Source organism: Vespa velutina, chromosome 3, assembly GCF_912470025.1.
Source record: "Vespa velutina chromosome 3, iVesVel2.1, whole genome shotgun sequence".
In the NCBI taxonomy this organism is placed as follows: domain Eukaryota; kingdom Metazoa; phylum Arthropoda; class Insecta; order Hymenoptera; family Vespidae; genus Vespa; species Vespa velutina.
The window spans coordinates 1,538,537-1,549,400 of record NC_062190.1 but is presented as its reverse complement, the minus strand read 5'-3'; the positions used below and the strand labels follow the sequence as shown (position 1 = coordinate 1,549,400).

Sequence of the window (10,864 nt, the reverse complement as noted above, 5' to 3'; positions counted from 1 at the left end):
AGTTCCATTTATTACCATGAAATTGTTATTCTCCTTATAATATATACTGCATGTTATTTTTCATTTTACATGTTGTTGATTTATAATATTAACAATATTTATATCAATTACTTTTGTACTTTTAAAAAACAAAAAGGTATATTTTAGATATGTTTTGCTCAAACCATAATAAAATATATTATTGTAAAACTCATTACACAAAAGCTCTAATTTAATTGCAATTTGTAAAAAAGTTATAATTTTAAACTTAATTGAAAATTATCTATTTCTTTTACAATTGACATCTTTATTATGATACCAATTTATATAAATTCCCAATTTTTGCAATTGTATGTTGCATTTCATTAAGCATATATTATATTATCATCTGATGCTTCTCTTTATAGATCATGCTAATTACTATTTCTTGTGTAATTATTTTATAGTGTATTACTCAATTCAAATTAATGAAAGTGTTTCAGGGACAAGGTCTCTACAAATTTATCCAGTATCCCTGATAAGAAGCAACACGTAGTAGATGTGCATGTATTAATTACTTTGTAAATATATATTGTCTCCAATATCTTGAAGCAGCTATTAAAATGAAGGTTTGTATATTTATACAGCAGTAGATTTTTTAATTGCTTATGATTATTTCTCTTTATATGTAGATATATAAATGTTTAATAAAGATATTTATGTTTAACAAAATATTTTAGTATACAATTCCTATACTTGATGTATCAATACCCATGTAAAATAGATATGTATCGTAAGATATTTAAAAATTGAAAGTAATTTCTAATATTGACTTAATATAAATATTCATTTAATCATTCAAAATCAAATTTGTAAATGGGTAGGAAAATTAAGTATTCTGAAAAAAATTATACATGCAAAAAAATGTTTATTTGTGCATAGACATGTTATTATCTGATTCATTTAAGCATAATAAACAATGTAAGTTTAATAAAAGGCTCATAATATAATACTTAAATTAAAGTTTATATATATATATATTATGTATAAATTATTTGCCAGCAAAAAGATAATGCATGGTAACTGCAAAAATTAATAATCAAAAAGCCTTCTTGCCTATAATTATACTACAACACATTCTTTAAGAAATATTTTTACATTTCTCATGGTGGACCATACATAGGATTTAATTGTTGCGTACAGCGAATGAACGTAGCACGTCTCGGTAATTCACGTAATCTTTCCGCACCTGTATACGCGCATGCAGACCGCAAACCTCCTAACATATCTAAAACTGTATTTTCTACTAAACCCTTATAGGGTACTTCCACAGTCTTTCCTTCCGAGGACCTAAAAGCGTTAATAAATATACAATTAAAAAAGTATTATATTAATTATTTATATATATATATATATATATATATATATATATATATATATATATTAAAATTAAAAAATTGTAATTATTTGTACCTATATTCAGCAACACCACCAGCATGTTTTTTCATAGCTGTACTAGAAGCCATACCATAAAATAATTTATATTTTTTTCCATCTTTGTTTATGATTTCACCTTCACATTCATCATGACCAGCAAACATACCACCAGCCATGACAAAATCGGCACCAGCGCCAAAAGCTTTTGCTAAATCACCTGGACAAGTACAACCTCCATCCTAAAATATAATACAAATTTCTTATTGTCTATTGAATTGTATAATTTAATAACCATCCATATCAACATTAGCTTGTATATACTCAACTAATGTCATTTACTTACAGAGATTATATGTCCTTTTAAACCATGTGCAGCATCCGCACATTCAATCACAGCACTTAACTGAGGATATCCAACACCTGTTTTCATTCTTGTAGTACACACAGAACCTGGACCAATTCCTACTTTAATAACATCAGCTCCCGAAAGTATTAATTCTTCAACCATTTCTCCTGTTACAACATTCCCTGCCTGTAATAGAATTATTTAAATACATTTTCACATATATTCTAATATATTTGCTTCTAATTACAAATTAGCAACTTATTAATTAAAGTTAATCTTTTATGTATTTTATTGAATGCTTACAATTATAGTATGGTTTGGATATTCAGATCGCACTTTTCTCACATATTCAACAAAATGTTGTGAATATCCATTAGCAACATCTAAACATATAAATGAAAGTTGTGGTACAGCAGCTATTATACTTGAAAGTCTTCCAAAATCTTCATTCCCTGTGCCAGAACTAGCAGCAACATTTTTTAAACATTCAGGATTTTCTGCAGCAAAATCTTTCCATTCATCTGCTGTATAATATTTATGAATAGTGGTAAAAAGCCCATGCTACAAATACAAAAAAAAAATTAACATTAATTAATAGACGTTAAATTGTAATTAAATATAATCAGTTGTTTTGTGATTAATGTTGGATATAATTTTATAAAATTAAATATTGCGATTATGATAATTTATAAAATAAATTAACAATTTTTTAATTTATAAATTACATACTAACATACTAACAACTTTTCAAAGCTTCATAAATGTGTTAATAACTTTTAATAACTTTCACACATAGTGTAACTTTAATTGGACTTTCCTAAGACAGTATAAAATCCATTTTGAATAATACAAGTAAACAGAACTTGCTTCAATTTCTTTCAGTAATATTTTCTGTTTTCTTACATTTTATTAGTTCTGAAATGTTAATATAAAAAATAACTATATGATTATATATCTTTGTGATCATATGAAACTAATAATATTGGAATCTTTTATGTCTATGATTCTCCTTTATAAGAAGAATGCTTTTTCTAATTTTGAATTTAGAAAATAGCCAACATTAAAATCTAACGCTATAATAATATTTTATATATAAAATAAATTAATTATACCTTAGATAAGGCTCTTGCCATCTCAAATGTTCCTACTGTATCCATATTTGAAGCCATTACAGGTATGCCTCTGTAAGTTTGCTTTGAATTACGAAATGTAATTTCTCTATAAAGATCAACCTGAAATATAAATGTTAAAATATATTTACTAAATAACAAAAAAGGAAAAAAAAATATAACAATATATATAGAAACTAAAAATCTGCAGATCCAAATAAGATATACTATATTAATATCTTTTCCATCATTCTGTAATATCTTTAGATTTTTTATGAATAATATTACTAATATAAAAGAAATAGTAAAAGTCTTATAATAATATACAACTGTATTGTACTATAGAAATATTTTTAATGGAATTTCAAACTTACATCTGATCTGCTTTTTAATGTACTCCTTTTTGGTCGTAACAGAACATCTTTAAAGTCTAATTTTATATCATTTATTATATTTGGCATGTTAGGAGATGATTTATATTAACTGATCAGTTGAAAAATTTTTGCAGATGACAATTTCCTGTCAAAAAGTTACCTTTCATCCACGTATATTATAAATATTTTAAAGCATGGATGGACTGTTAGAATGGCATTTCTGAAAGAACAATTAAAATTGAAAAAACAATAAGTTTTATTTAAATAATTTACCTTTCATAAAATAAAATAAAAACTTATTTACACTTTGACCAAGCTGGATTAACTTTAATCAACGATTGACTCGATCAGCAGTGTAGCAAACAGTAAAACTTTTAACTATATATTGTTTTTAACCTATATTTTCGTGATATAAATAATTATTTAAAAATTATATACATAGTATGAAAATGTAAATATATATATATATATAAATATTCTCTTAACTTATTTTAATTAATATTTTGTTTGTTCCATAATATCTATAAAATCTTTAAACGGTTATTGATATTAAGGTTAAGAACGAAAATATAGGTTAAGAATGACATACAGTAAAAAGTTTTACTGTTTGCTACACTGTAAATCGAATTAATCATTGATTAATATTAATCGAGCTTGATCGAGCTTGATCGAGCTTAATCATACATATATTATACATAAGCAACTGCCGGCCTGCAAGCCGCATATGGCCCTTGCTCTTACTCATTTGCTTTGGTAAGGTGGGAGAAGATGATCCCCACTATTTGACACCGCCATACCTCATGAGTTCCACAGCTTTTGTTTTTAAGCATGAAGTAATGGAATGATGATAAGTGAACTTAAGTAGTGGGGAACGAATTCATTGATGGTGGGGATTGTGCGACTCGAGGTGGAGAAGTTGTCCATCTATGATATATATAATACTACTATATTGTTAGACCTCATAAGTGAAAAGAAGACTTCATCATCGATGCAGTGAAATAAAAGAATTTACTTTGCCCATTATGCGCAAAGTGTTATGCGCAGGCGGTTAAATATAAAATTGAATTATACAATTATTGTAGACATATATAAAAGTAGAATACAACATATAAATAAAATTATAACTTCCACTCATTTACAAATGTTTTTTTATGATCAACAAATATATTAAATAAGAAAACAATCTTGGAGATAATTCGTTAATAATAAATAAGTAATAGTAAAGAAGTTTAATAAAAATAGTAAAGTGATATTCATATAATATAAAATTAAAAATAAAAATTAAATTCTATAAAATTATATTTCTTTATAAGAATATGTTACATATTACATTAACTATTAGTATAATAATATAGAAAAATAAAGATAATGAAATTATCAAATATAATTGACATTTTATTATTGAAATGCATATAAAAAGGAATACAAAAATGACAATAAATTTGATAATAGTCATTAATAAGTACTAATAGTCTACAATGATTATTGATTAATAAATTATGTAATATACCATCGTTTATGCTAAATATTCACGAACATTTAATTACTTTCATTGATTATACATCATTGTCATGTATTAAAATAAGTGTATAAAAAATATTTATATTATATAATATTAACACTATAACTACCACACCAATCAAAATGACTGGTATTCATCGAAACATCTTACAAGGAGTCTTACAATCTGTTTAACGAATTCGAATTAACCAATTTTCTTATTTTTAGAATTTTTACTGCGTATCATTCAATATAATGGTGATCAGGAATTTCTGGATTGATTATGATGCTAATGGAAAAATAATGCATACATTCAAAAATATCTTTAATCGATCATTTAGATCTGGAAACGTAGAATGTGAATTGAAATTTTTGTTATGAATATTTTATTATGAAATTTTATCGCATACCATATTTCGCGCCACATAGTCATCATACATAGTCGTAAATATAGCCACCAGATGGTGCAATTGAGCTTGCCATTGCAAGTGGTCACTCTATATATACTACAACCATTGGATTAAGACCACTGTTGTTTTATGCGATAATATTTTATAAGTTTTGAAAATGGCAAAATGATTGAAAACTTCAGAATTATAGCAATAACTTAACAATATATCAATAGAATACTCTGATATTGAGGATAATGAATTCTATAACTGAAAGTGAACCAAAAGAAAATGAAATTGGACAATGGTGTATTTGCGATAAACTTTTTTATAGTGAGAATAGTGATAATTAGATTGTAGACGAAGAAAATGTATGTAGTCTTTAGAAACTAAATTTGAAAAATATTTACGTAAAAGAAGATGTGAATCGGTGTTTTCAAGTTCTGAAGATAAAAATGAAACTACAAGATCATCAAAATGAAATTGTCGCAGAGAAGACCAGTTGGGGAAAAAATACAAGAAGAATCTACTCCTGAAAGATAATTCTTCATAATATTTTCAGAAACATATCTGGTCTTACAAAATATGGCAAAAAAAATATTATGATAAGTAAAGTAAATAGTGCATTTTAATTATAATAATTTACGACTATATACTTAAACATATAATATCTTGCGTGGAATTTGAAGCTTTTTGAAAAATGGATCTTAATAAAAACAAAATTAAAAGCTTTCATTCATGCATGAGGAGCATACGAAATAAAAAATTGGAAATTTATTCGCTCTGATAAAAAAAAAAGTGATAGAAATCAATATTTACAAAGTGATAAATCTATATTAGCTATATGAAATAGGTTTATTAAAAATAGTCAGAATTATTATAAATCAGGAGCAAATATTACAATTGACAAACAATTCTTTCCATCTAAAGTGAGATCAAGATTTACTCAATATTTGCCGTATAAACCCGACAAATTTGATATTAAACTTTGACTGGCATCTGATGTTCGAATAAAGTATTATTGTAAATGGATTTTCTTATTTAGAAAAGTATAAAACACGAGTAATATTATAATCTCTAAATGAAATTGTCATACTTAAACTTACAGAACCGTATAATATGAAGGAAAGAAACATAATTGACAATTTTTTTATAAGCTTATTGCTGACATTTAAATTACTATCAAAAAGAACCACACTGATTAGCACTATATCAACAAAAGGGAACTATTAAAAATTTATGAAACAAAGGATTAGTAAAAAATAGGATTAGTCTTATAATTTACTAAAGCAGAAAGTAAAAGTTTTTGTATTAAGTTAGAAACATAAATCTATCAAAATTGGAAAAACTAAAAAGCGCTTATCTGAAATGGTTAAATTTTATAAGACTGAATTTAATGAAAACATTGTAGATCAAATGATAAAGTAATATAGCGTCAAATCAGGATTAAGAAAATAACCATTTCAAGTATTTTTCAATATTTTAGATTTATCTGGCATAAATGCCTGGATCTTATATAAGGAAATAACAGCTAAAAAGATATCTAGAAAATATTTTATGTTTCAGCTAGCAGATGAACTTGCCACTGAAAATTCAGTTAAAAATGTAAAACCAGGGATGGAATTATAAGAAGTTAATTTTCAAAAAATATCAAATAGTTCATTTTGTTTACACAAATGATGTCAAATAGGGGTACTGTAATAATAATAAGGCTACCATCATTTGTAAAATACTTGAAAAAAATATGTATGCGGAAAATACACTCGAAAGAAAAACGTTTGTAAGAAATGTGACAAATTATATTTAATAATTTAATTTATACTATAATAATAACTTAACTTTAAAATAGAAATTTATTTTAATATTTTTGTTATCAAATCATATATATTTTGTTATACTTATTGTTATTATTTATATGTAAGTAATAAAATGTGCCAATCCTCATTTAGAGATCATGGTACCATATGGATTAATAATATCAAAAATGTACTACATAAAATGAAATTCTTTTTGTATAAAAGTAATAAATCAATAAATATAAAAATATTCTATTATTACGTATTTTTTAAGAATCAATCAGTTTAATAATAATATAAATATTTCTTATACACTTATCAATATGTAATGAAATGTTTTCAGTTTTTGATTTTTTTTCATTGAAACGGTTTCATATAAATAGAACAATTTAGGGATTTTCATAAAAAAAAAAAAACTATAATATATATTAATAATAGAATAAAAAAATTGTCTTCTGTTTTTAAGAATATATTAAATTAATAAATTTCTTACTGCTTTAACCTTCAAACAGCTTATTATAGCACGTGAGTTAACATTCTTGATTTTATTGAGAGAATTGTCACGAATGCACATAATGAATAAATATGATGTTATCAGTGCTATAATATTGTCAATATTTCCGATCCTAACTGATAATATAATAATACATATATGCCTTTAGTATATTGTCAGTGATAAAATCATATTCTTTCTGTCGACCAATAAAACATATTTAAAAAAAATCACGAATCTTAATTATGATTGGTATGTTAGATAACTTTTTAATTCAATTAATAATCACTTGTCTCCTTATTACATTTATCTGATTGGTTAAATTTTATTATTAACAGAATTATAATCTAAAAATTTTTATTTAAATCTATTTATTTGCAAAAAATTCTTTAAAATATTACAATATAATAATTTTTTCTAATTTAAAAAATTGTTCAAATTAAAAAAACAATTTGGAAATATATTTCATCAAATAATTAGTTAATCCAACTTTTTATTACTTAAATATAATATAATATAATATATAATATACGTTGGTAGTACTGCAACCACTTTATATGCACATTTATCGTTGTGGTGTATATAGTAAGAATGGTGGATTTTATAGGTTAGAATTGCAATTTATATATTGAAGAAATCGTAAAAAAATCAAGATTTTAATAATATTTTCAAGAATTGTATTAATTTAAAAATAGTTTATGATTCAACATAATTACCATTAAAGTGTTCTGTTGATTTTTTATTTAAAAAATGGCTATAAAGAAAACTCAACGGCATGCACGTGCAATGCAAAAAAGTGTACGGGGTTCATTTAAAAATATTGAGAAACAAAAACAAGAAAAGAAAATTAAGGTGAAGGATAAGAAAGCCTTGATTATTGCACAAGAAATTAAATTTGCACGGTTATTGGCATGCAATGATAAAAAAATAAGAGACAAGGTTCTGAAAAGCGTCAAAAAATGGCTAACAGTACGTTCGAAAAGTTCATTTGGTAAGAGTTTGCCATTTTATTTTTAAGAATAATACTTTTGAATCACATTGAGGCATATATTTAAATCCATAATAAAATAATACTTTTAATTAATTGTTTTTTTTTTATTTCAGAATTAACAGAAGCAGACTTTATGAGATTATGGAAAGGTTTATTTTATTGCATGTGGATGTCAGATAAACCATTAGCTCAAGAAGAGTTAGCTGAATCTCTTAGTAAAATTGTACATTGTCTGGATTCTATGTCAAACATAATGTTGTATACTAAAAGTACTTTACAAACTTTAGCAATAGAATGGTTTGGTATAGATCAATATAGATTGGATAAATTTGCAATGGTAAGTAAGTTTATAGAATGTATTCCTATTTATGATTACATAATAATAATGATAATAAATATATAATAATGCAAAAAATATATATTATTTTACATAATTACAGTTGGTGAGAAGAATATTACGACAAACTTTTAAAATATGCCATGATAAAAACTGGAATATTGAATGGGTACAAGGTCTAATGGAAATTTTAGAACAGCTTTTATTAGACAAAAAATTTTGTTTAGGTTTTAAAATGCATGTAACAGAGTTGTATTGGGAAGAAATTGCAAAGGTAAAAAATTCATAAAATATTTAAAGAGAAAAGATACAATTATTTCTATTTTTATGAAGGTCAGCTGTGGAAATTTACCAGAAGATGTTGTTACAATGCTTATTAAACCATTTATTGCCTATTTGGCTACAATAGAAGAAGAAAGATTAATTAAGCACATCATGAGACATATTTTCAGATATCTTATCTTTCAGTCCAATATTGGAATAGATTATAAAGAAAAATTTGAAGCATGGAAACAAGTAAATGAAATAAAATAGTAGATTTAAACAATTATTTGTTTAATATTCTATAATCTTTATTTAATAAACTTATATTTTTGAACAGGCTGGATTCCCATGTGGTAATATTGAAGTTATGCAAAAAATTGAAGAATCTGATGAAGACAGTGATGAAGATACAAAAATACTTTCTAAAAAAGAATTAACAGAGACTACGGAAAAAGCTTTAGACCCAAGAGCTGGTAGAGTGGACGTTGAATTGCCACAAATAAGTTTTAATGCTAAAAAAATAGTTGAGTTAATTAAACAATATAAGTTTCATCCGTTATCAACAACAAAGTCACGAAGGCAAATCGCGCGTCTTATAGAAGAGTAGGTATTACAATGCATTTCATAATGCAATGTAATATATAATATATATCCTCTTCTCCATAACATTATTATTTTTAGATTTACAGAGGTTTCGGAAGGTAGAATGCCTCTTGGTATAAAGGAAATAGCAGTTATAAACAAAGATAGATCAAAAATGGATCCGAAAAAAGCTGCATTACGTTTATTAAAATTTGATGAGGAATTATATTCAGATAGTCACAGAAGTAAACGAAAGAGGAAGAAAAATGAACAATTAGATGAAAATTTAATTAATGAATCACAAGAAAATGTCACGGACGAGGGTATTACTTTAGAATCAAATAAAGAATTAAATAAAAAGAAAAGAGTTAATCAAGATTTAAAATATAGTTTACATGAATCCAATGAAACAATAGAATCATCATGTTCAAAAGATTCGAAGATGACTAAAGTATCAGCATTGATTATTGATCGTTCTAAAAATAAACAAAAAAAACGAGATCAACTTGAAAGTGAAATTCTAAAACATAAGAAAAACGACATAGATACAGTCATATCTAATAAAGTAAATAAACAAAAAGTAGTGAAAACGAAATCAACTTTAATTAATGAAAAAAATACAACTAAAAATATAATTATACATAAATTGAAAAAATTGAAGAACAATATGTGTGGACAATGGGATGTATCGGATAATGTTCCACCCATTCCTTTGAGTCGCACTAATGACAATGAAAGTAAAATTAATAATGTATGTAATGGAGAACTTAATGCATCGATATCAAGCGATACAAGTGATGTAACATTTGATAAACAGATAGAATGGTTGAGGCCTACATTAAAAAAATCTATAGTAAGTTTCTTAAAAAATAAATTAAATTAGTTTTATTTGAGCGACAAGTTAATTATTAAATAATAGCCTATTAAGAAAATAGCGCTATTAAGAACAGATAAAACTATTATTAATAATAGGCCTATTAAGAAAATAGCGTATTAAGTAAATCGAATAAATTATCATTTACAGAGATCAACTGAACACGTCCAAGAACAAAATAAATCTGTTAATGATACAGGATTGAAGAAACGCGTAAAGATCGTCTTACAACGTAACACTGCCCAACATACATCTGATTATATTCAACAAATTCGGAAAAGTCCAGCTATCCCTTTTGATGCTAATAAAAAACCTTTAGTTGGTGTTTTAAAAGCTAGCCCTATGCCAAGTCCAGTAAATCCATTTTATAAAAGACACGTCAAATAAAAATACAATTATGCAAAGAACGGACTT

At 25.1% G+C, this 10,864-nt stretch overlaps 2 protein-coding genes across 7 annotated transcripts; one reads left to right on the top strand and one right to left on the bottom strand.

Moving 5' to 3' along the window:
• Positions 1-869: 869 nt before the first annotated feature.
• LOC124947774 (GMP reductase 1-like) lies at positions 870-7,597 on the bottom strand. 6 transcript variants are annotated; one of them, XM_047490380.1, is made up of 7 exons: positions 7,403-7,597; positions 3,225-3,444; positions 2,854-2,973; positions 2,045-2,302; positions 1,739-1,927; positions 1,432-1,634; positions 870-1,308 (listed from the first exon to the last, which is right to left on the bottom strand). In XM_047490380.1, exons 2-7 carry the CDS (start codon positions 3,309-3,311, stop codon positions 1,122-1,124), a joined length of 1,044 nt encoding a protein of 347 aa, XP_047346336.1. In that variant the 5' UTR covers positions 3,312-3,444; positions 7,403-7,597; the 3' UTR covers positions 870-1,121. The 6 variants fall into 6 exon arrangements, with proteins under 6 accessions (XP_047346336.1, XP_047346340.1, XP_047346334.1 ...); XM_047490384.1 differs by having other exon boundaries at positions 7,412-7,597; XM_047490378.1 differs by lacking the exon at positions 7,403-7,597 and adding an exon at positions 3,966-4,121.
• Positions 7,598-7,949: 352 nt separating this feature from the next.
• On the top strand, positions 7,950-10,857 carry LOC124947681 (ribosomal RNA processing protein 1 homolog). The gene is made up of 7 exons (XM_047490164.1): positions 7,950-8,393; positions 8,507-8,730; positions 8,834-9,004; positions 9,064-9,246; positions 9,332-9,597; positions 9,676-10,429; positions 10,601-10,857. The coding sequence occupies exons 1-7, from the start codon at positions 8,153-8,155 to the stop codon at positions 10,835-10,837; spliced, it is 2,076 nt and encodes a 691-aa protein (XP_047346120.1). The 5' UTR covers positions 7,950-8,152; the 3' UTR covers positions 10,838-10,857.
• The last annotated feature ends 7 nt before the right edge of the window (positions 10,858-10,864 follow it).

Coding starts and splice junctions, on each gene's coding strand:
- LOC124947681 (XM_047490164.1), top strand. CDS start 8,153: ATGGCTATAAAGAAAACTCAACGGCATGCACGTGCAATGCAAAAAAGT. Junction 8,394..8,506: donor ACGTTCGAAAAGTTCATTTG/GTAAGAGTTTGC, acceptor TTTTTATTTCAG/AATTAACAGAAGCAGACTTT. Junction 8,731..8,833: donor GATTGGATAAATTTGCAATG/GTAAGTAAGTTT, acceptor ACATAATTACAG/TTGGTGAGAAGAATATTACG.
- LOC124947774 (XM_047490380.1), bottom strand. CDS start 3,311: ATGCCAAATATAATAAATGATATAAAATTAGACTTTAAAGATGTTCTG. Junction 2,974..3,224: donor CATTAAAAAGCAGATCAGAT/GTAAGTTTGAAA, acceptor TTTATATTTCAG/GTTGATCTTTATAGAGAAAT. Junction 1,309..1,431: donor GGTGGTGTTGCTGAATATAG/GTACAAATAATT, acceptor TAACGCTTTTAG/GTCCTCGGAAGGAAAGACTG.